General features: G+C 34.0%; 1 protein-coding gene across 1 annotated transcript in view; it reads right to left on the bottom strand.

Moving 5' to 3' along the window:
* Nucleotides 1–227: 227 nt before the first annotated feature.
* Nucleotides 228–26835, bottom strand: part of GTF2A1 (general transcription factor IIA subunit 1) — a 46883-nt gene continuing 20275 nt past the window's right edge. The window contains exons 5-9 of the mRNA XM_033109593.1: nt 26465–26540; nt 24986–25119; nt 22408–22728; nt 16456–16545; nt 228–4736 (exon numbers count right to left, since the gene is read on the bottom strand). Coding sequence (XP_032965484.1) covers nt 4629–4736; nt 16456–16545; nt 22408–22728; nt 24986–25119; nt 26465–26540 — 729 coding nt within the window. The 3' untranslated portion in view covers nt 228–4628. The remainder of the gene's footprint in view (nt 4737–16455; nt 16546–22407; nt 22729–24985; nt 25120–26464; nt 26541–26835) is intronic.

The following is a 26835-nucleotide window of genomic DNA, read 5'->3' as shown; positions in this document are numbered from 1 at the left end:
ACTTAATACTAAAATAACACAAACTATATTCAATAAGTAATACAAACCTCAAAAATCTAACTCTATTATGCAATTATTTACAAACTCTGAACTAAGAGGAAAAGATTTAGCTAAACAGAAAAATTAAAAAACACGTTCTTAATTTTATCCTAAGTAATCTATTCTTTGGGGTAGAAATACTCATTTAATACAATGTTAATTATATCAATTTTTAGTTACACTTTGTTGGTGTAAATTTAGACCAATTTAAATTCCTGTGTACCTGGAAAATACAACTATTCTTTTTAAAAGCTATTGAGAATTTGTAACAGTTTAATAATTCAGGCTGACATCCTACCTTACTCATTTTAAAGATAAAGAATTTAATGATACCTTTTTGATAAATGGAACTTATTCTAACAATGTAAAACATTTCCTTTCTAAACTGTGTAATTTTATTCAGTCATCTATGTTAAAAATTTTATACACTAGTAAGCAAAGCAAGCAACATTCCTTTTTTTAAATAACATCTTTAATTAAAGTTTTTGCAAAGGTAAAATATTAAACTTAAAATAGGTCTTAGTACATCAAAATACTAAGTTCTCTAATTGTATTCCAAGATGGTCTTTAAAACATAATATCCCATATATCGCAGAAGAGCAACCTTGATCTGCAATTGTACAGAATTATACAAACTTAATAAATATATTTACGCCCTTACACATAACAGTATGTACAACAGCAGTTGACAATAGTAGCTCAGAACAGCAAAAAGGATTAGTCCCTCCCCCAAATTTTAGCCCTGATGCATCCTGGACCGATTTAAGGAACCTTGACTGAAATATTTACTAACTAGTTAAATAGTAACTTAATAGTTACTAATCGTAGTTACTAACTCAATGTAGTTCTCTTAAAAGAGAAGGAAAAAAGTTTCTTTTGTTCCTTAAACAAAAATATTAAGTTTGGTGTGTTCCTTAAATCATAAAAAATGACAAAAGATAGACTAAGGCGGGCTTAAAAGGGGAATATAAACTTCAGAATAATTTCCATAGCATAATAGATTAAAATGCAAAACTATTTAACATAAACTCATGAGGAAATATAAAGCAACTATTTTGTAACCAATGAATTCAAAATCTGAAATAGCTTGATTCAGACAGATAGGTGAGAGACAGACATGAAAATGAAAATGTACAAAGACGGATCAGTTAAATATTACATTGCACAAAACCTCAAAAAATTTCAAGATGAAATAATCTGAAAATATAGGAATTTTCTCGAGTGGAAGAAAATGCTAAGTTAAAAAGGGAACTCCCAAGAGGAAATTATGTCTGCTTTCCTGCACAAGGTGTATTTACCTTCTGAAAACAATGGTGATATTATTGCTATAAGATAATCAAAAATTGCTCTTAGGAGATAACCCTTTTCATTCCTCCGTAAAAGCCAGAAAAAAATAAGAAAACCAAATCCTTGATTTTCACTATAGCAAAAGAAAATCTTTATACAAAAGCTGTTATATTTTTATGTTCTTGATGTCTAAAACAAGAATCTATTAGAATATGCTCTTCAAGAACACATTATAATCACTATACACACTGCTCAAATCTTGATGTATTCCTAGAATAACATCAAGGTGGCTTTGATTTTAAGAGCGGCAACAAATGTGATATTATGATGACATTTAATTAACAGAAAGAAATGTGAACATTTAAAAAAATATAAAAGCCCAATATGAAGATCCCCCTCACATAACAGACATTTTACTCTAGAATCTAATTGCACACTGAAGAGTTGTTTTAGCCAAATGGGCTCTTTACAGAAATTAAATGCATTCTCAAGCATTCGTATGGTCTGATTATCCAAATGACCACCAAAAGGAGTACATATACTGAAAGGCACATTTCCACACTTTATCAAGTCATTTGTATAAATTTTCCTTAGCACTGTTGATTAACATAACTCTTTTTTATAAGTAAAAGGTGCCATCACCATCGGTGCAAATCTAAACAAATCCTCTTCTGAAACCTTTATCTATTTTCATAATACCAAGTCTGAACTATTTTCCCTCTTTGAACAAACGTATTATTTTCATTTTAAAATTCTGAAGTGGGAATCCTTGCCTTTTCAAAGGAATGACATTTTTATGGAACCTATTGAAATGATTTGTAAAATACAATGTTAAAAACATGATTAAGAATTCAAGTACAATAAAAGATTAAGCAAGTGGCATTCTTAGAGCAAGCGACCATAATAAAACTAAAACATGCTAGTTGATTAAAGAGGAACACAACGCAGTAATATATAAGAGCACTGTTTGGTATGCAATGTTGTTTGGACTGGCTTTCAGAACTTTCACAGGTAAAAGCATTTGCCAAGTGTGCTGTAATTAACAGGCAATATGTGTACACAGGTGCAAATACAAATAGTTACTTCCTGCTTCAAAATAACCCTAGTGAATCACTCTGAAGCAGTGGTTGTTCATGTTTGAAAACAATGTTATAAAGACAGGCCAGTATACAATTCTACTATGAATATGAATGTCTACGAAGAGGGGCCAAAACATGAGCTGAATATCATATACTAATACAAGGTTCAGTAGCACAAGAACTACTAGTCAAGGGGTTGCAATCAACACTGCAGCGCTGCTAAACTTTTATAGGTAGTTCAGGTCGTTGACTCTTCATCGGGTAAAATATAAACCTACTATCAACTACACTGAAGGGAAACTGAACCACCGGACTTCTGTGATGTCATCCCTCCTTTTTCTTCCCTCAGTTTCATTAATAAAAAACTAAAAACAAAAAAACCTGTGTGCTTTCAGAGTAGTGGGGTAAACAAATAAATCTCCCCTCCAAAAAACTAAATTAATATAGTAAAAATAAAAACCGTATTACCAGTTATGGCATCTAAACGAAACCTAACTTGCATGCTAGAAACCACCATTTACACCAAAGTTCAGAACATAAGTTAAAGGAATCAAAAGGTGGTACGTGAGGTGGGAAATAGGAAAAAAATTAGCCTTTTTGAAGAAGTTTAAAAATTTGTGTTAAAAATAAAAGGAAAATAAAGCAATATATAATAGCTCACAGTTTTTCTTTGCAATGTACTTTAAAAGTGTTTCTATGTTACTTCTGGAAACACAAAGGCAAATAAAAGGAAGACAAAAATGGAAGACTTAAAAAAATCAATATACAAAAGTAACTTAAACACATGTGAATTTTGTCAAGATAAATCATCAAAAGAATTAGCTGTAAGAACACAAAGGTGAAGACAAGTGTTCCTACAGTTCTCCCAGGCAACTAGTTCACACTGAACACAGCAACGCCATATTGCATTTTAGAGCCCCTTATAGAACACAGAGCTATGCATTCTTAATATACATACTAAATTTCTATTATTTTTAATATAAGTCAAATTTATATGCTTTCTTTCCCATGTGCAAACTGGAGCCCACGTCTATATTATCAATGGCCTGGATGGGCCACCAAATGAAAGAGAGGTAAAATATGTACTTAATGCCCCCCAACCCCCAAATTGCCCCTCAAATTACAAAGTTGCATTTAAAAAAATTAGTTCAATTAAAATAATAGTTTTAAAATTCTTTACTAGTAAACACAAGAAACTTTTATAATTACTAAACGGTTTAATAAAAATCCAGGTCTTCACCACCTACCCAATGCTTCAGTCAATGCACAGAATGGTATCTGAATGTTTGTTTAGCTTAAAGAGTAAACACATATATAAGCATACACTTCAGCCCAACAAGAAAAAATCTGTACTTTTCATGTGTATAGAATTTCAGTTATATGGTACTTTTGTGAAATAAAACCATAGTCCTGAGGAGCCACTTTGGAGTTTCTTTTTAAGGTGTCGGACCAAAAGAAACAATTACAATTTTTCTGTAAGGAAATTGAAGTTGCCATTTTAATTCTGCTCAGCTCAGATGAGACCCAAGTTTAATGAAAATGACAACCTAATTAAAATACATATTAATTCCTGGGTCAAATATTGTCTCCACACTGTGATCATTAATTACTTCCTTTAACTCTTCAATAGATGTTTCATAAAGCAGGGAAAGAGGTATATATTACTGAGGGAGAACAGCAAATAAAAATATTTAAGACCTATTATGAGAGTTCTAAATTGTTTCCTTATACAAGGAAATTAAAATTCAACACCATAATTCTTGCCCTTTTGTAAAAAGCCCACACGCAATTTTTACCAAATATAACCACATACAATAAGCAGTTTCATTTCAATCTATCAAAAGGGAAGTTTCTTCAGTTCATTCCAACTAGTATTTTCTGATTGAACCCAAGTTGGAGGAAGGGATATAGACAAAGCTTTACATGCTAATTACCGTGGCAGGTACCTGTATTTAAAATCGACACTTACGGTTTTCCTACACAAAACCCCAACCCCCCTCCCCGCCCCAACAACCCCAGGTGCTACAGTTCCATGGCTTGCTAGTTAGAAGTAGTGTCTATGTTGTCAAGGTCTCTTTGTTCCAGTAGCTTTGCTTCTACTGCACTTTTCTGACATGCAGAAGATAAGTTTTGGTTGTTGTATGTCCCAAGTTTCAAACTGTCCACTTTAAATTTTTTTTAAGTTTCTTTTTGTTTTATTTATAAAAGAAAAGAACCAACTCTTCACCATTCTGCATCGCCAATGGCTTTGGAAAATATATAATCTCTTCCATTAAGATTCATAATACCATCCTTGAGATGAAATTTCCATTTGTTTTTACTTCTGTGTATCTAAATAAACAAATAAAAAGAATGTAAGAGATACAATCAAAAGACAGAGGAAACAAAAAACCCATTCACACACCAAAAAAAAACTTTGTCTTATATATTATACTGCATTTGCAAATTGGTTTCTTTTTTTTTTATTGAGCTATAATTGACATGTAACATTATATTAGTTTCAGGTGTATAACATAATGATTCACTGTTTTTATATACTGAAAAATGATCACCACAATAAGTCTAGTTAACATTCATCACCACACAGTTGTAAGCTTTTTTTTTGTCAAGATGAGAAGTTTTAAGATCTACTCTCTCAGCAACTTTCAAATATATAACACAGTATTAACTATTCACCATGCTGTATATATCCCATGACTTATTTATAACTGGAATTTTGTACCTTTTAACCACCTTCACCCATTTCACCAACCCTCTACCCCTCGTTTCTGGCCATCATCAATTTACTTTCTGTAACTATGAGTTCAGTTTATTCGTTTTAGACTCCACATACAAATGAGATGGTATGGTATGTGTCTTTCTCTCACTTCACTTACCATGAGCCCTAAGGTACATCGATGTTGTAACAAATGGCAAGATTTCACTCGTCTCTATGGCTAATATTCCATATACACACACACACACACACACACGCAGACACTTAGGTTGTTTCCATGTCTTGGCTATTGTAAATAATGCTGCAATGAACATGGGATCATGCATCTTTTCAAGTTAGTGTTTTTGTTTCCTTCGAATAAATACCCAGAAGTGAAATTGCAAGATTATACAGTATTTCTATTTTTAATTTTTTTGAGGAACCTTCATACTGTATACCGTAGTGGCTATACCAATTTACATTCCCAACGACAGTGCACAAGGATTTCTTTTTCTCCACATGCTCACCAACACTTGTTAATATCTCACTGTGGATTTGATTTGTACTTCCCTGATTAATGATGTTGAGTACCGTTTTGTGTACCTATTGGCCATCTGTATGTCTTCTTTGGAAAACTGTCCATTTAGATCTTTTGCCCGTTTTTTTGAACATTGTATTTTTTTCTATTGAGTTATATGAGTTCTTTATATATTTTGGATATTATCCCCTTATCATATATATATATGATTTGCAAATTTCTCCCATTTAGTAGGTTGCCTTTTATTCTGTTGATTTCCTTTGCTGTGCAGAAGCTTTTTTGTTTGATTTAGTCCCACTTGATTATTTTTGCTTTTGTTGCCTTTGCTTTTGGTGTCAAATCCAAAAAGAACATCACGAAGACTGATGTCAAAGAGCTTACCACCTACGTATTGTTCTACGAATTTTTCATCTATTTTGTGCTGATTTTTGTGAGTGGTGTTAAGACAATGGTCTGGTTTTCCTAACACCATTTATTGAAGAGACTGTCCTTTCCCCAATGTGTATTCTTGGCTCTTCTGTCATAATACACATGCATGGGTTTAGTTCTCGGTTCTCTTTTCTGTTCCATTTACCTATGTGCCTGTTTTCACGCCAATACCATACTGTTTTGATTACTATAGCTGCATAATATAGCTTGATATCAGGGGACATGATGACTCCAGCTTTTTGCCCTTCTTTCTCAAGACTGCGCTGGCCTTCATTTGTTCTTCCTTTTCTAGTTCTTTCTCGTTTCTTAAAATAGAGTTGTAATGATATAAACTTCCCTCTTAATAAATGCTTTTGTTGCCTCCCAAGAATTCTCATTTGTCTGTGCATCTTTCGATCTCTCCTTTTAGTTCTTCTTTGACCTAGTTGTACTTTAGTAGCATTTTGTTTAATTGTCACATATTTGTGGTTTTACCCAATTTTGTTTTGCACTTGATTTCCAATTTCACAGCACTGTGGTCGGAGAATATGCTTGGTGTGATTTCAATGTTCTTAAATTTCTTGAGGCTAGTTTTATGCCCCAACATATGGTCTATCCTTGAGAATGTTCCATGTGCACTAGACAAGAATGTGTAATCTGGTGTTCTGGGATGAAATGTTCTGTAAATGTCAATTATGTCCATTTGGTCTAATGTGTCATTTAGGGCCAACATTTCCTTGTTAATTTTGCTTGATCTACCCATAGCTGTCAGTGGTGTCCCCTGCTATAATTCTGTTTTTGTCAGTTTCTCCCTTTAATTCTGTCAGTAGTTACTTTATATATTTTGGCACTCCCTGATTGGGTGCATATACTACCGTGTTTCCCCGAAAATAAGACCTAGCCAGACAATCAGCTCTAATGAGTCTTTTGGAGCAAAAATTAATATAAGACCTGGTCTTATATTAAAATAAGACCGGGTATAATATAATATAATACCCGGTCTTATTTTAATATACGATCGGTCTAATATAACACCCGGTCTTACATTAACTTTTGCTCCAAAAGACACATTAGAGCTGATTGTCTGGCTAGGTCTCATTTTCAGGGAAACACGATATATTGATAAATGTTATGTCTTCTTGATGTATTATCTGTCCCCTTTATCGTTATGAAGTGCCAATCTTTGTCTCTTGTTACCATTTTTATCTTGAAATCTATTTTGACAGATATAAGTACAACTACCCCTGCATTTGCTTGTAGTATCATTTTCCACCCTTCCACTTTGAGTTTGTATTTGTTCTTGCAGCTGAGATGTATCTCTTGAAGGCAGCATATGGTTGGGTTTTGCTTTTTGATCCAGTCTGCTACTCTGTACCATTTTATTGGTGAGTTCAGTCCATTTACATTTAGGGTGATTACTGATGAATTTAGATCTCCTATAGCCATTTTTCTCTTTTGTCTTTTGGCAAATATAACACACACACACACATGCACACAAAACTACAGACCAATATCTCTGAAGAATACAAATGCAAAAATCCTACACAAAATACTAGCAAATCTAATACAACAATACATTAAAAAGATAATATATCACAATCAAGCAGGGTTAATTTCGGGAGTGCAAGGATGGTTCAACATGTGCAAAACAATAATAACAAAATAAAGGATAAAAATCAGATGATATCAATAGATACAGGGAAAAAATCTGAGAAAAACATCATCCATTTATGATTAAAACACTCAATAAAATGGGTATAAAAGGAAAGTACCTCAACACAATAAAAGCCTTATGACAAATCCTCAGATATATTCAATAGTGAAAAATTGAAAGCTCTTATTCTAAGACAAGGATGCCTACTCTCACCACTGTTACTCAACACAGTACTGGAAGTCTTAGAGCAACCAGGCAAGAGAAAGAAATAAAAGGCATCCAAATTGGGAATGAAGAAGTCAAACTGTCCCTTTTTTCAGACGACATGATTCTTTATAAAAGAAAACCCTAAAGACCCCACCAAAATCTATGAGAAAGAATAAACAAATAACAGTCAAGTTACAGGATACAAAATCAATGTACAAAAAATCCAATGCATCCCTGTACACTAACAATGAAATTTCAGAAAAATGGAAAAACAATTCCTTTGGCAATTGCAACAAAAAGAATAAAATACCTAGGAATAAACTTAAAGAAGGTTGTGAAGAACCTATACACTGAAAACTACAGACATTATTGAAAAAAATTGAAAAAGACACAAAGAAATGGAAAGATATTCCATGTTCATGATAGGAAGAATCAACATAGTTAAAATGGCCATGTTACCCAAAGCAATATACAGATTTAATGCAATCTTCATCAAAATCCCAACGGCATTTTAAAAAGAAAAAAAAAAAAAAAACCTCATCCAATTTGCACAGACCACAAAAGACCCCAAGGAGCCAAAGCAATCCTGAGAGGAAAAGAACAAGCCGGAGCTATCACACTCCCTGACTTCAAATTATACTACAAAGCAACAACAATCAAAACAGCATGGTATTTGCAGAAAAACAGACTACACAGACCAATGGAACAGAATTTAAAGTCCAGAAATAAACTCACGGAATATGAGCAAATAATGCTGGACAAGGAACCAAAAACTCACAATGGAGAAAAGAAAGCCTCTTCAATAAATGGTGCTGGGATAATTGGAAAGCCAAGTGCAAAGGAAGAAAACTGAATTCCTATTTGTCACCATACATGAAAATTAACTCAAAATAAAACAAAGACCTAAATATAAGACCTAAAACGATAAAATACATGGAAGAAAACAAGGCACTAAAGTTATGGACTTTGGTCTTAGGATTTTATGCATTTGACCTCAAAGGCAAGGGAAGTAAAAGCAAAAATAAATGAAAGGGATTCTATCAAACTAAAACACTTCTGCACAGTAAAAGAAACCATCAACAAAACAAAGAGGCAACCAATTGAATGGCAGAAGATATTCACAAACAATGCCTCCGATAAGGCACTAATATCCAAAATATATAAAGAACTCATACAATTCAACAACAAAAAGACAATCCAATTAAAAAAATAGGCAGAGGACCTGAACAGACACTTCTCCCAAGAAGATATACAAACGGCCAACAGATATATGAAAAAAATGCTCAACTTCACTGGCTATTAGGAAACTGCAAATCAAAACCACAATGATACCACCTCACACCTGTTAGAATGCCTAGCATCAAGACAAGCAATAACAAGTGTTGGAGAGGCTGTGGAGAAACAGGAATCCTCATACACTGCTGGTGGGAATGTAAACTGGTATAGTCACTACAGACAACAGTATGGAGATTCCTCAACAAGTTAATAATAATAGAATTACCATATGACCCAGCAATCCCTCTTCTGGGTATAGAACCAAAAATCTGAAACCTTTTTTCTGTAAAGATATACGTACCCCCAAGTTCACTGCAGAATTATTCACAGTGCCAAGACATGGAAACTGAAGTGCCCTTCGATAGATAATTGGATAAAGATGCACAATGCAATGGAAAATTATTCAGCCATAAGAAAAGATGAAATACTGCCTTTTGCTACAACATGGATGGATCTTGAGATTATCATGCTAAGTGAAGTAAATCACATGTAAAAAGTCAAGAACCACTACGATTTCATTCATATGTGGGATATAAAACTGAGCAACAAAAACTCATAGTCACAGACAACAGTATGGTGGTTACCAAAGGGAAAGGGCGATGGGGTAGGTAGCAAAGGGTAAAGGGGGTCACGTATATGGTGACGGAAGTAAATTTGACTTTGGGTAGTGAACACACAACGCAATATACAGATGATATATTATAGAATTCTATACTTGAAACCTATATAATTTTATCATACCATGTGACAATAAATTTAATTTAAAAAAATTTTAAATGTAGAAGAAAAAAAGATTGCTTTGGATATTCAGATCTTTTGTGGTTTCATACAAATTTTAGTGTATCTACTGTTCTAGTATATCTATGAAAAATGTCACTGGAGTTTTGATAGGGACTGCACTGAATCTGTGGATTGGTCATATGGACATTTTAACAATATTAATTCTTCCAATCCATGAGCACAAAATGTCTTTCCACTTATTATTTGTGTCTTCTTTCCTTCATCAAAGACTTTATAAAAGTTTTCAGTGTACAGGGTCTTTCACCTCCTTGGTTAAATTTATTCCTGGGTATTTTATTCTTTTTGATGCAATGGGAAATGGGATTGTTCTTCATAATTCCTCATTTTGATAGTATGATACCAATGTATAGAAATACAACAGATTTTTGTATATTGATTTTGTATCCCACAACTTTACTGAATTTGTTTTTTAGTTCTAACAGTTTCTTGGTGGAGTCTTTAGGGTTTTTTATATATAATATCATGTCATCTGCAAATAGTGACAGTTTTATTTCTTCCTTTCTAATTTGGATAACTTTTATTTCTTGCCTAATTGCTCTCGGCTAGAACTTCCAATACTATGTTAAATAAAAGTGTTAAGAGCAGACAGGCATTCTTGTCTTGTTCCTGATCTTACCAGAAAAGTTTTCAGCTTTTCACCACTGAATATGATATTATAGCTGTGGGCATATATATAACTCCTTTATTATGTTGAGGTATGTTCTCTCTATACCCACTTTGTTGAGAGTTTTTATCATAAATTACATTGAATTTTGCCAAGTGGTTTTTCTGCATCTATTGAGATGTTCATATGACTTTTATCTTTCATGTTGATGTACTGTATTACATTGATCTATTTGAGGATACCGAACCATCCTTTTTAACCCTAGAATAAATTCCACTTGGTCATGGTGTATGATCCTTTTAGTGTGCTGCTGAATATAGTTTTCTATCTTTATAGTCTTTATTTCTTTCTTTCTACTAACTTTGGGCTTCACTTGTTCTTCCTTTTCTAGTTTCTGGAGATGTACACTTAGGTTGTTTTGAGATCTCTTTTTCTTCATGTAGGCATTTATCTCTGTGAACTTCTCTCTTAAAACTGCTTCTGCTGCATCCCATAAGTTTTGGTATGTTGTTTTCCCATTTTCATTTGTCTCGAGGTATTTTTTTAATTTCTCTTTAGATTTCTTCACTGACCCACTGCTTGTTCAGTAGCATACTGTTTAGTCTCCAAATATTTGTGAATTTACCAGTTTTTTTCTCGTAATTGACTTCTAGTTTCATATCGTTATGGCTGGACAAATTGGTTTTTTAATAAAGTTTAATCAGACCAAAAAAAAAAATTTTCACTCACTAGGTGGGGTTTTTAAAAAATAAATTTATAATTATTTTTTTAAAGCTCTTAGTATTTGTGTTTATTAAAGCAGTTAATATTTCTTTGTAAAATGTCTTATCTCTATCAGGTTTGCTTATACATATGTCTTTTTCCACAGGAAGTTTTATACTGGCAAACATTTAAAACAGGAATACCCCTTATTCTCCCTGATGTTTCTAGATCACAGTTTGCCTTTTCTCTCTAATTCCTTTTATGTCTATACCATTTGCTTAACCTTAGGCTTTTCTTCATTACTCTTACCTACTGACCACCAGGACACTCTCTCTCCTCAATACTGGTATCAGGTACAGCCATTCTCTTCTTCGTTCTCACATGCAGCAACAACTTCCATACTGCTGACCCTTTTAATACTGCAGCCTCATAGTATTATTGTTCATACTAATATTAGTATTTTTAATCTCTAATTACTTTTTTTCTAATTCTACTTTAATTGTCTTCAAGACACCTGGCAACTGTTTTCTCAAAGGCCACCAATAATCTTCTAGTTACCGCATCAATAGCCTCTTCTCACCTGATTTATTACAATAGCCTTCTAACTGATTTCCATTCTTCATTCTCCCCTTCCTTCCAATCATCCTAAAAACATCGCTGCCAGGAACACAATTCTAACCAATCACCTCTTCCTGACTATTTCCATTTCTAAATGACCTGGTAAAAACTCACCTTCCCAAGCATATTTCCTATCTTCACATTACTCAAAAGAATATATTCCAATCAAAATAAGTATCACCCCTTACTCCCATTTTTACAAATTCAATTCTTATTTCAAGACACACCTCAAAAACACTGTGTCCTCCACAAAGCTTTCCCTCATCTCCTCAGCTAAAAGTACTCTTTCCTATTGATCAATTCCCAATGGCACTGCCAAAGACCTTTCTGGTATCATTTCTAAGTATATGCAAACATAGATTGATTCCTTCTACCAAAATAAAACTCCTTAAAGTTTAGTTTTCTCAAGATTTAAATACATAACACTACTTAACAAACACATCTGAAGGCACTCTATCTTCCAATCACTTGCTACAGATTTCAAAACCTATGAACATCTACAGTTAAGCCAAAAACAGAGTTCAAATTGGCCCCGGCCCTGGCCATTCCCATTTTTGCCTTCATTTATAGTTTTTGGATGTTTGGTTCTTCCTCTTCTCTTATTTAAATGACCTCAAAATCAAGCAGTTCAGAATTTTATTTTCAAGAAAGAAAATTATAGCCCGGGGAAATTCAACGACTTGATCAAGGGCATATTGCTATTAAGTGACAAAGATGATTCCTGAGTCCCGGTCCAATACACTTTTTACAAAATCAGGCTGCTTCATATAACACATAAGTGCTCACGATGTACAGGCATTTTCTAGGTCCCATTCCTAAAATTCCATGGTCTAACCACCCAGTGCAAACATTCTCCATGGTATATTCTTGGTAAATCATTGTTCAGTGTCTGCTTGAATATGATTAGAAGTGTGTGTGTGCGCGTGTGTGTGCGTGCGGGGGTGGGGGTGGGGTGTTTGCAAAAAATTACAAATTAAGTTATTCCTTTCTGGTATAGCTCTTACAAGTCTTCACACTTCGCCCGTTACTGAATTCTGCTTCCTCTAAACTTCTATTTATTGATCCTAGCTCTGCATGTGGGGCATTAAAAACAAAAAACAAAAAAAAAATCAAACAACTCTTCATATATTTGAAAACCATTCTCATGCTCTTCCTCTAGATCATTGATTTAAACTATGTACACATTTAGCATTTATTAAATTTTTCTTATTAATTAAAACAAAAGGGAGCACAAAAAATGTTAAAACAGTAGTCAGGACAGAGTCTTATATTAATTGGTCTTATAGCTCTGGTCTAAATACATTATCATGCAGACATTAAACCTAACATCTAAAGACGGATGGTTTGAATGTCTAACATGTATTCCAAACTTAACATGTCCAAAACTGATCACTCTGATCTCCCAAACCTGCTCTATCTACAGCTTTTGCCATCTGACTTGATGGCATCTCCAATTCTTCCTTCTGCTTTCTCCTCAAAAATCTTGGAGTCATTCTTGATTCATCTTTTACTTTTCTATCACACATTCAGAAAAGCCAGGAATTCTTATTGACTCTTCCTTCAAAATATATCCAAGATCCAACTGCTTTTCACAATGTGCAATACTATCACACTAGCCTGAGTCACAATGATCTCTCATTTGGATTACTACAATATCCTTCTAATAGTCACGTTGTTTCAGCCTTTGCTTCCTCCACCACTCTGATCTCAACAAAGAAGGAAAAGTAATCCATTTAAAATTAAAATGTAAGTGATACCACAGTTTTCTGTCTGAGACCTTCAGTAGCTTCCCAATCCACTCAGAATAAGAGCCTATGTCCTCACAAAGTCCCACATCCTGTCTCCACTTGCCTCTAACTTAATCTACTACTACACTGCTCCTCGCCCATCTCCCCACCCCCACCCCACTCCTCCGCAATGCTCCTTGCTGCTCCTCACACATAACAGGCAAGCTCTGCCACCAGATGATGACAGGGCTAACCCTTTTAACTCTTTTTTCAACTGTCATCTTCTCAAAAGATCTAGTATGACTACCCCATTTAAAACTACAACCTGTCCCCTTTCCCACTCTGTATTTTTCCATACCAATTATGACCTTCTAACAGGTCATGTTAATTAATTAATTTATGTTTTAACATCTGTCTCCCTCGACTACAGTAAGCTTCCCAATGGCAGGGGTTGTGTTCACTAGTGTGTCTCAAGCTCCTAAAATAGTGCCCTGGGATATCATAGACACTCAATAAGTATTTGTTGTGTGAAACTGTTGTATGGAAAGACCTCTTTCTCTTCTTGGACACCCTAGAGAGAAAGTATTAACTATCCTAAAAAGAAGTATATAAATTTATTTCCAGCATGAACTGTTTGGTGCAACCTGAAAGACAATGGCATTATATAAACAGAAAAAAGGAAAGGGATGAGTAGGCAGGAAAAAGTAATTCCAGACAAGGAAAAAAAGTGATGGCGTTCTGCTGCAAGACAACTTGCAAAAAGCAAACCTAGTCAAGTTTCACGGGTCAAGTAATAGTCCATATACTCAGCACTGAAGTATTACAAATGAAGGGTAAATACTTTTATTTGAAGAAAATCACAAAATATAACTTGAAAAACAATTATTGGCCCTAAGCCTTTCATAAAGGAGTGTCCTGAATGCCAAGAGAAAGGCCTCTTACATTTCCTAATGACAAACAGATTAAGTAAAATTACCTATAAATAAGGCTGAAGCCTCAATACCTGATGCCATCAGTACTTACCTATCCATACTTAAGGGAGAATTCTGCCTCATTATTAGGTTGAACTAAAATTCTGATTTAACTGGCAACAGAAACCATTATTCTGTCCATGATCACTTTTAATACTGACTCATTATTGAAATTCTAAAGTTTAGGCTTCAAAAATAAACTCCCAAAATTCAAGCTGGCTCAAACCATTTCCAACCCCATTTTAACCATAGAATACCACCATTCTTTATTGTTGACTAGAACATCAAGTCCCCAACCTCCCCAATCTCCAGAACTTAAGTCTAAAAATTAAATTTCTGCAAACTTTAAAACTGTTCATCACTCAGCACACTATTTAAAGCTATTTGCAATTTCTTAGTTTAAAACATTAAACGTCTCTGGGAGCAAACCAAACCAATTTTAACATTTAAAACATTATGTGTACAATTTGTACCAAAGGAAAATACAACCATTCTCTTCTGAAGATACTTAGAAGCACATCCTTCAGTCAAGCTAAGGTAAAAGTCCTCCCTTGACTGATACATCTGACATCTTGTTATGATTAAATTGTGTTCTGGATAATTTGGTTGCAAGAGGTTCCCTTGAGACTTCCTGAAAAAGTTTATTAGTATCTCGTTTTAACCTCAGTTCTCTTCTACATGAACGTAACAAGGAATTACATTGATTATAATGTGCCTAGTATAGGGTAGCAAGACTCACCCTGAAGTCACAATGTACAGAACTGGATACTCTCATAACTCAGAATCACTGACCTGAGTTTATTATATCACTTCACTGGTATATAACTGGCTTGATTTTTCCTTTTCATTAGAAAATGATAAGATCCGTTGTCTTGACATTTTCCCTATAGAACTGTTTGCAATAAGCATGGTTATTTATAACATTTATTTCTATAAAAGCAACACAAATCTAAGATTTCCATTATTTGCGAAGGAAATTCATGCAGGGCACAAATTCTGTATGATCATGACTACTGCTCCAGTACCTAGATCATTGAGGCACTTAATAAATATTCATTTACTGAATGAGTAGCGTCTACACACAAAACTCAACTGCTTCTTTTAGAGTTTACAGCATTTGGCAAAGACTTCTGCTGAAATTAAATTTAAATGCAATGTAATTTGTGGATTTATTATAAATTTAAGGATTGTAGTCAGAAAAATTTTATTCCAAATTAAATGTCTTAATAAATAATAAAAATCTCACCAATGCCAATAACTATAACAAAAATACTTGGAAAGGAGCATCCTTTTTAGGAATTAAGAAAATGAGGAGTCAAGAGCTAATTCTCAAAGAATCCAGTTTAAAAATTCCTTGATTCTACCAAATATACAGCAAAGCTACACAATTTTTAAAATAATTGTCAGTAAAAACCTATCTGTGTGACAGTTATCAGTCCTGTTTGTTGCCATAGTTCTCTCCTTAGAAATAAAAAAAGTTGTTGGGATTCAATTAAAGCCTTTAGTTCTGAGGTAGTTGAGGCTAAAAAAAAGACAGGATCTTCCCACTGAGCTATTACCGATGTTAAAGAACAACTCAAAGTGCTTTGTTTACTTTGTTAACAAGTTGAGACTTAAATAACTCTCCTTAGCCTTCATTCGTACCTTATTTTTCAAATGTAAAGCTACACAAGTTAATTTCTCTTCCTATTAAAATAATCTATTAAACTATAAAATGTTTTCATTCACACTGTTTATCCTGAATATAAAAGGCATCCATCAGCTTCCCAAATGTTTGAACAAGACAGAAAGAATGGTTTAGAGAAGCAATTACAATAGAGAAAATGTCAGTAATCTGATAAAATCCTTACCTTATCATATTGGCACACAACAACATTTTCTGTATCAAAGAGTTCCTGTCCTTCCTCATCACTCACATCATCTTCACTATTGAGGGGCTCCTACCAAAAAAAGGAGAGTTTATTTACTTATACTTTATGTATTACTAGAAAAAGGCCCTTCTAATATTTAACAAAAGGAAACACAATGACCTTGATGTTCTTTGAGAACTAAGGGTCAGAGAGATACATACACACACACACACACACACGCACGCACGCACGCACGCACATACAAATACCACGGACATATTATTAATTGGCTACAATGAGTCAATGTTACTGGAATTCCATCAAGAAATTAAAGACGGGGCCGGCCCGGTGGCTCAGGTGGTTCTAATGCTCCTAACTCCGAAGGCTGCCGGTTAGATTCCCACATGGGCCAGTGGGCTCTCAACCACAAGGTTGCCAGTTCAATTCCTCGAGTCCCACAAGGGATGGTGGGTAGCGCCCCCTGCAACTAGCAACGGCAACTGGACCTGGAGCTGAGCTGCACCCTCCACAACTAAGACTGGAAGAACTTGAAGCTGAACGGCACCCTCCACAACTAAGATTGAAAGGACAACAACTTGACTTGGAAAAAAGGCTTGGAAGTACACACTGTTCCCCTTCCCCAATAAAAATCTTTAAAAAAAAAAAAAAAGAAAAAGAAAAAGAAATTAAAGACGACAATTAAAATAGTTAAGCTATAAGTCTGAAATGATATTTATTTCCTTCATTTTTTTCAGAATAGCACAAGAAGATAATTTTCTGCAATAACTGTTTAAGATGTCTAGATATGGGTTTTCCTTCTTTCTTCGGTCTGAAAATATGACAGTTTAATGAGATAATGGCCCTATCTACCACCAGAAGCTGTAGCGTGAAAGGGGAAACAATGGTGAAATTGGAGGGAAAAGTGGCTATAAAATAGGCTAGCAGCCTGGCTTGTCTTTACATTAGGGACTATGACTGAATACAAATTAACATGTCTACACCAAGATGGTGACCATGGATGCTTACAGTATAATCAACTAAGCCATTCAGATTAAAAGAGTGTGTGTGTTGGAGTGGGACTTAGTCTCAGTACCAAAAAGAATTAAAGATCAAGATCTAACTAGAGCATAAAATGACCAACAATGTTAAATTTGACTTTAGTGGTGGCAGAAGATAAAAAGATACAACTTATTATTTCTAATCACTGGAGAAAGAAAATACAACAAAATAAAAGTGGAAAGGAAAAAAAATCAAGATATTAAGGCTAGGTCTGTACCTACTCACACGTGTATGTATACATATTCTTAATTTAAAATAGATTATCACCAATGCAAATGCAAATAAAAGATTGAGATAAAATACACGTAACAGAAATTTCACCATTTTAACCATTTTAAAGTGTACAATTCAGTCACACTTCATGATGTGTGCAACCACCACCACTAATTCCAGAACAATTTTATCACCTTTACCATTAAGCAGACATTTCCCATTCCCACCTCTCCCCATTTCTGGCAACCACTAATCTTTCTGTCTTTATAGATTTACCTATTCTAGACATTTCATATAAATGGAATCAGATAACATATATATAATATATGTGGTCTGGCTTCTTTAACTTAGCATAATGTTTGAGGTTCATCCATGTTGTACCATATACCAGTACTCTGTCCCTTTTCATGGCTAAAGAATATTCCATTATATGGATATACCAAATTTTATTTGTCCATCCATCAATTGATGGCCATTTGAGTTATTTACATCTTTTGGATTTTGTAAAGAGTGCTGTCATCAACATTCACTTACAAGCTTTTTTGTTTGACACCTGTTTCAATTCTCTTACACTCAGAAGTGAACTTGCTAGATCATATGGTAATTCTATGCTTAACATTTTCAGGAATGAGCAAACTATTTTCTCCAGCAGCTACATCATTTTGCATTCCCACCAGCAATACACGAGAGTTTCAATTTTTCCCTACTCTCACCAACATTTTTAGTATATAGTATCCTAACAGATGTAAAGTATCTCTTTGTAGTGTTGTCTTGCATTTCTCTAAATGATGATACTGAGCATCTTTTCACAGACCTGTTGGATATTTGTATATCTTCTTTGGAAAAACGTCTATTAAAGTTCTTTGCTAACTTTCAAATAGGGTTGTTTGTGTTCTGTTGAGTTTTAAGAGTTCTCAATATATATCCTGGATGCTAATCCTTTATCAGATATATGATTTGCAAACACTTTCTATTTTGTAAGTTGTCTTTTCACTTTTTTGTATTGTCCTTTGATGCAGAGTTTTAATCTATTAAGCCCACTTTATGTTTGCTTTGATTGCTTGTGCTTTTGGTGTTGTATCTAAGAAACTAATGCCAAATCCAATGTCGTGAAGGTTTTGCCCTATGTTTCTTCTAACAGTTTTATAGTTTTAGATGTTACATTTAAGTGCTTGATCCATTATTAGTTAATTTTGGTATATGGTGTAAGGTAGGGGTCCAACTTCATTCTTCTGCATATGTATGTATATTCAGTTGTCTAAGCACCATTTGTTGAAAAGACTATTCTTTCCTTATTGAATAGCCTTGGCCCATATAAAAATGTTGTAACATGATAGCATACATAGCAGTATTCCACATAAAAAAGACATACTGAAAGCTTAAGGATACAGAAATTTTGAAAATGAAAGAATGCAAGAATTCTATCAGGAAAATTCTAACTGAAACAAAGCTGGTATTGCTTTATTAGTATCATACAAAACAGAATCACTAGGAAAATACCATTTTAAGCTTATGTACACCCATTTTTAGGCTTAAAAAAATAAACAAGAAATAAATCCACCATCATACTGTGTTTCCCCGAAAATAAAACCAAGCCGGACAATCAGCTCTAATGCGTCTTTTGGAGTAAAATTAATGTAAGACCCGGTATTATATTATATACTATATATATCATATTATACCCGGTCTTATAATAACATAAGACTGGGTCTTATATTAATTTTTGCTCCAAAAGACGCATTAGAGCTGACTGTCTGGCTAGGTCTTATTTTCGGGGAAACACAGTAGAAGGAGATTTAAGCATCTTTCACTGAGTAATCAACGATGGAGCAAACGCAGAAAAAGTATCAGTAAGGATATACAGAACATCTAAAGAAAACTATTGACAATCTAAATCTAACAGACATACAGAGAAGACAAAACAACCGCAGAAAACACATTCTTTTCCAATACACAGGAAGCATATGTAAGAACTGACCACATAAAGCAGGTCTCAACCAATTTCAAAGGATGTACACATCACACAGATTATATTCTCTACAAATAAAAGTGAAGTTAGAACACAAATTAATAAAACAGGAAAAAACATACCAGAGAATAAGCAAAACTAAAAGCTGATTCTTTGAAAACATTAATGAAATCAAGATACCTCTGATAAAATTGAACAAGGAAAAAAAGCAAGAAGATACAAACAATACTATTAGGCATGAGAAAATAAAGAAGGAATGACTACAAATGATTCTGCCATCAAAATATAACATTATCATTAACTTTAGGCTAATCAATTAAACATTTTAGATAAATATATAGTTATAAAAATACAGGCATACCTTGTTTTATTGCGCTTCACTTAAAGTGATTCCACAGATGTTGTGTTGCCTTTTTTTTTAACAAACTGAAGGCAAGTCCCTCCACCAGCAAAAACATTAGGACTCACTTTATTTATGAGATACTCGCTTTACTGCAGTGGTCTTGAACTGAACCCACAGTATCTCCAAGGTATGCCTGTATAACTTACCCAAACTGTCCCAAAAAGAAAAAGAATACTTGAACAGAGTCAAGATTACTATGACCAGATATTTTCAGCAGCATATTTTAACAAATACTCACAGAAGAATTAAGTACAATCTTTTAAAAAGGACCAAGGTAGTGGGAATACTCTCCAAAATTCACTATATAAGGCTATCATAAACCTGAAAACCTTGTAAGAGTGTAAGAACAGAAAATTACAGATAGTGTCATTTATGAATATACATGCAGAAGTCCTGAATAAAGTGAATTCAGCAATTCATAAACAAGGTAAGATATAATCATGTTGTGCTATCCCAGGAATACGAAATTGGTTTACAAACAAAAAAAACAATAAATGCAATTCATCATAAATAACAAGTTATGAATAAGAAATCACGATTACTAATAGTTGCAGAAGACGTGTTTAATAAAATTCAACATTCACAGTTTAAAAACAAAGCAAAGCTCTTAGTTAATTTGAATAGAAGGGAACTTCCATAACCTGATAAAGGATATCCACAAAAAGCCTACAGTAAACATTATACTTAATAGTGAACCACAGAAAGGATTCCTTTTAAGATTAAGATAAAGGTGCCAGCTCTCACCATTTCTAATAAATACTGTTCTGAAGGGCTTAGCTAACAAGGGAAGAACTGTCATTTTTCATATTTGATTTGATTACCTACAGAGAACACATGAAAAGACTCAGAGGCTAAACCTCATCAGTTATCAAGGAAACGCAATTTAAAGCCAAATGAAACACCATTTTCTACCTACCAGACTGTCAAAATTGAAGAAGCCTGACAATATCAAGTATGGTAAAGACATGTAGACATCTGCACTACTATACACTGAATGGCAGGAGTGTTATTAGTACAACAATTTGATATTTTATTGTATAGTTGAAGATGCACATGCTTTAAGGTCCAGCAATTTAAAGTTTAAGTATCACACCTACAGAAACTCTTGCATATGAATTCCCAGGTGACATCCACCAGAATTTTACAACTGTAACAGTAAACAAGTAGACACAACCCTAATGTCCATCACACCAGAAAAACAGATAAATTATGGTATACTCAATAGTGAAAATAATTATTGGTAACATGCAACAACTTAGATGAACCTCAGAGGGAAAAAAAACAACTTGTAGAATAATATGTAATTATTCCGTTAATGTTATAAGTGGGTTTGCAAAACTAAACAATATGCTCTTTAGGAATATCAATACATATGGCAAAATATAAGGCAAATTAATGATAAAACACAAAATTCATGAGCATGGTTACTCTGACGGCAAAAGGAAGAGGACAGGGATTGGACAGAGGCACTCAAGAACTTTAAGGGGATTTTTTTTTAACTAAAATTTTTTTTAAACTAGATATACACGGGGGTGTTTATATCTTAAGAGTATTTTTTATTCATTTGTATCTATTCAATATTTGACAAAACCAGTATTTTTAAAAAACCTTATTTAGATAATTTACAAGAACTTTGTACTAAGATAAGCAAGAAGATTACATCTTAGGTTGCAGAAGGCAACTAACAATGAAAATTGTAGTAAGACAAATAGCACCTTGAACACAAGTAAGTTGGAACACAGAAGGAAACAAGAATGCATTTATATGCTTCCAGTATATAACTAAGATGAGTAACAAAGGATGGTTTGTTAAACTGAGGATAGACACCAACAGTAGATAAGGTTATCAAGGAAATGGCATGGAATATGGACCAAAAGGAGGTTCTGAAAAAAAGTGTGTCACATTTAACTTTCATCTCGAGTTTCCTCTCTTCCCAAAGGTTGCCATCCCTTTTTAATTGCTGAAGCTAAAGATTAATCACATCTATATATTCTATCAATGTCTTATGTTTAAGCCATATCATGAATGCATAAGTTAAAGAATTAGAATTACTTTCACTGTCTCCATCGCCTTTATAAATTCAACCTAATTTGGTATACATTCATTCTTTTATTAACAGCTACATGAAACAATATTTTATAAAGATGTTACCAGAACAACTAGAAACCTTATGAAGTTAGAACAGTCTAACTTTACATTTAATATCTTATGTTGTATAGCACCCTAACAGCTTCTACAAATACTGGATATAATTCAAGTTTGGCACCTTGAGCAGCTTCTCATTTCAAGCCTTTTACTAGAGACTTACCTCTTCTACCTGCCCGTCTTCAGCTCCATCTTTCTCTTTGTCTTCCTCTTCATCATCATCGTAGTCCTCTTCCTCATCTTCATCTTCTTCAGATGATGTATCCCCGGTTCCATCAACTTGTAACACCAGTGGAGCCTGCTGCTGAGCAGGCTGGGCCTGTGGCTGCTGCTGGCCAGCCGCAGTTATCTGTGCCTGTGCTGGTGTGGGTGCCGCCACCGTTGTAGGTATAACTTGGGTCTTATTTCCTGTAAATAAGATTTGTTGAGGCTGGATAATGACACCTGCCTGCGGTGAAATCCCTCCAGGAAGAGGGGCCAGTACCTAAGGCAAAAGAAAACCAAATATTAGGAAGTAGTTAAAGGATCGAGTAGCTCAATTTCATTACTTGATACACACAAATAGGTCCAAATGCTGAAAAAATACCAAAAATGGCCATATCTCATACATAGTTAAAATTACCAAGCACAAAAGGAGTATTTAACTAGTGTACTGACCCAGTAAATTTCCACTTCACTGTTCAAATTTTTGAAGGAAAAAAGATTTTCTGAAGATAAATTGTTAAACTTTACTTGTCAAGCATTTGCTATATATGTACCAGATTTCAGACCAAGAGTTATACAAGTTATTAGTTTATTTTCTTGATGTATGGAGAGGTTTAGGAACTTGCTAAGCTTGTCACTAAAAGCCAAAATTTTAACCTAGGCTTTCTATTTCTGCTCTTATTATGATGCTACACTGTCTCCCTACAAAAAACAGTGTGTTGAGCACCTGAGGTTCTGGATTCTAGTTGTGTCTAAGACCACACGTATAGATGTGGCAGATGCAAGGTGTATAACCTCTTAGCTTTAGTCACTTCACTATTCGACTAGGATCAATGGTTCTCAACCCTGGCTGCAAATTATAACCACCTGGTAGCTTAAAAATACTGACACCTCGGCTCCACTCCTAATATTCTGATTTAATTGGAGATGAAATCTTTGCTCCCCAGATGATTCTAATTATGCGACTCCAGCTGAGAACCACCAGATCAGATGATTTCTAAAGTTTCTTCCAGCTTCTGCATTCTAGGATTCTAAGGCAAACCACAACTCAAAAAGAACATATTAATGAACATACAACTATAGTTATTAATAAATAAAAAGCAGATAATGCCTAGTGATGAATAAAAAGCACTGAATAGCAATTAATTACCATTAGGTTCAAGGAGTGCAAAAATAATAAGACAGTGTTTCCCTTAAGAGGTTTACAGACTGGTAGTGCAACAGACAAAGCAGTAACATCTCAGAAAGACAGAAGATGTAACAGAAGTATGATGTGATGTTATGAGAACACAAAACAGTACTCAAGTCAGCTTGGGGAACAAGGCATTATCAGCGAAACCTTCCTAGTAGGTAACACCTGAGTGTCTATTTGTGCTTTAGGAGATTAGACAAGCTTTTCTGTTTGGTTTATTTGTTGCAGGGGCGAGGGGCTGGAGTGCTAGAAGGAAGGCAAACAGTGGCATTCTAAATAAAAGAAAAACACCAAGTGAAACCCAGAAGTAAGATGACAAAAATCTGAAAAATAGGCTGGATTAATGCTCCTTCTCTGATCTTTCCTCTATCATCATACTATTATATTGACATTATGTGTTTATATATCTGTATCTTTTTTAAAGTACCAAAATTCCTCAAGAAAATAACCATTTCACCTTTCTCCTCACAGTAATATGAGGCACACAAGTAGGTGATTTAACTTGATCTAAACAGCAGCCGAAGCACACAACAACCGGAAGTATAGCAAAAACTAAACCTAAAGAGATTAAAAAAAATTGAAATCTTATAAACCATGCTGAGGAGTTTGAACTTTATCCAATAGGCAATGGGAAGTCATTACACGATTTTAAGAACAATGACTACAAATATAAAGTGGCAGTCATGTTAGGAGGGCACAACACTGGAGGCAGGGAAATTGATTAAGAGGATAATAAGTATTTTAAATACGAAATTATGAGAGCATGAACTAAGGAAATGACAAGAGTATGTGAAAACAAGTTTCAAACATATTAATAGACTGTAAATATGTAAAAACTGCAGTATAAAAAGAGGAACTATAAAAGAATTGGTAGGATTTCATGATACTTTGGATAGTGAAGGTAAGGGAAAAGGAGGATCCCACACACCCCTTGCAGAGAATAATAAGCATCATGCAATTAGATTCATTCCTGCCTGTTCACTCCTAAATTTCCAGTCCCTTGCAAAAATCCTTATATGTAGCCACACAGTAAATGTTTGTTGAATGAATGCTGAATAACTAGTTTAGGAGGCTGGATGGAGAACAGTGCCACTGATAGAAAAGCATGATCGGGGGGGATAATAAAGGAAGAGTAGGAATAACAATTTAGCTTTAAACATATTGAATGTAAATTAAACTGTGAGCTATACAGGAGGAATTTAGAATGACATGGTGTGTAATGCTGGAGAATAGTCTTTAAGAATTTGTGTAGATAAAGTCATAAGAATAGAGAAGGTAACCACTCAGAGAGTTCATACAGAAGAGGAAAAAACACGATGGTGATCAGAACTTAAGACTCTTTTACCTGTTGTATAACAGGAGCCTGTACTCCACCAGGCTGCATTTGTGGTATAACCTGTTGTTGTAGAACCACTGACTGCTGAGGTTGAAAGATATACTGAGCACCATTGGCTGCTCTGACCACTTGAAGAAGCTGGCCTAAAGCAAAAAGTATGTATTTTAAGTTACTATTTTAGCAGTTGCCACATCAAAATAAATGAATTCATAGTGAATGTCAAACCACTAAAGGCCCTAGAAATTATCAAATAAGAAATCTAAGAATTTTACTAAGGACTCTCATCCATACACAGTAAACATAATCCTTAACTTCTCTGACTTCTATCCATGTTCAAATACATTGCTTAAAATTTTTATTTTCTTTATCATCCTTATAAAGCTGTTTTCCAACAAAGTTTTAACAATAGATTACAAGAGTTGACTAAAAGCTTTAATTATTTTTGCTAACATGTTAGGAATTATGAGAGAGCAATACATCAGGATTATATATTCTAGGTCCTGTTCATTTTTAAAGCTTTACGGAAATGAAAGTATAATAGTTCATTAAAATCTTGAACCAAAGTACCATAACATTTAGCTTCAAAATTGTTTAAAAACAATAAAAGTTTGCTGAACCAATTATCATTGCCACATACCATGTTTCCCCAAAAATAAGACTTAGGCGGACCATCAGCTCTAATGCGTCTTTTGGAGCAAAAATTAATATAAGACCCAGTCTTATTTTAATATAATAGTATAAGACCAAGTATTATATAATACCCGGTCTTATATTAATTTTTGCTCCAAAAGACGCATTAGAGGGGATAGTCCAGCTAGGTCTTATTTTTGGGAAAACACAGTAATATTAATTATATGACTCGCTTATACACAGAACTGAATCCTTCCAATAGTTGTTTTAGATGACCCAGAATCTTGAATTAATTGAAAAGTGAACAACTATATCTTATTAAAACATGTAACAAGACAAATTTAGAAATTAACAAAATAACAAGAAATTATGTAATTAAGATTAGAGAATATTTAAAATCCATGTAAATAAATTCTTCAAATGTTAGTATGCCAAAAATCCCAGTAAATTTTGCCATTCTATATAGAGATACTATGTGAAATAGAAGGCAATAAACTCGCTCTTAAAATACTAGAAGGATTAGTGTTTAGTTGAATATCATGAACTACTTCAAATGACTCAAGTTTAACTTATTTGGCAGGTTAGTGTTTAGAAAAAAACCAAATAATAAGTAATTCTATGTAATTGTACTTCATTCAGTAACAGAATTCTCATTCATGGATCAAAAGCTCAAGTGCAATTCTTATCTTCTCTACTGCATCCTCAGCAAGGATTACAATTTAATGTGGTATAGCTCTCAAATAATCTTATTTTAATCACCTAAGCCAAAAGAAATATTAAGACAATAAAGACAAAACAAAGGCTAGATGGTAGAGTTTTCTGAGTTATACATATAATGGTTCCATTATTTCTAATTACCTGAATTTGTTAATATCTGTTGAACAGGAGTCACACCTGCAGGGAGTGCCAAGGTAGCAGCTGTAGCAGCAGCACTCTGCAAAAACAAAGGAAAAAAAAAATCAAAACTACGTATGTGCATAACAACACCTCAATTTATCTCTGGCGTATTTTAACAATATTTCAAATTTATCATTTAGTATATACTAAAATAAAAGTTCTAACAATCAGACTAAATCCCATTTATAAAATGGTACAATAAAACCACCTAGTGTAAATGCCCTGATTTTTTCAAGCAGTTAAGTAGAATAATATAACTGCGTTCCCCCCATCCCTGGAGAACGTGCTCTAAGGAAACCTCATCCATACCAATAATGCTGTACAATACATGA

Source organism: Rhinolophus ferrumequinum, chromosome 6 (genome assembly GCF_004115265.2).
Source record: "Rhinolophus ferrumequinum isolate MPI-CBG mRhiFer1 chromosome 6, mRhiFer1_v1.p, whole genome shotgun sequence".
In the NCBI taxonomy this organism is placed as follows: Eukaryota; Metazoa; Chordata; class Mammalia; order Chiroptera; family Rhinolophidae; genus Rhinolophus; species Rhinolophus ferrumequinum.
This window is presented reverse-complemented; position numbering and strand designations above follow the sequence as displayed.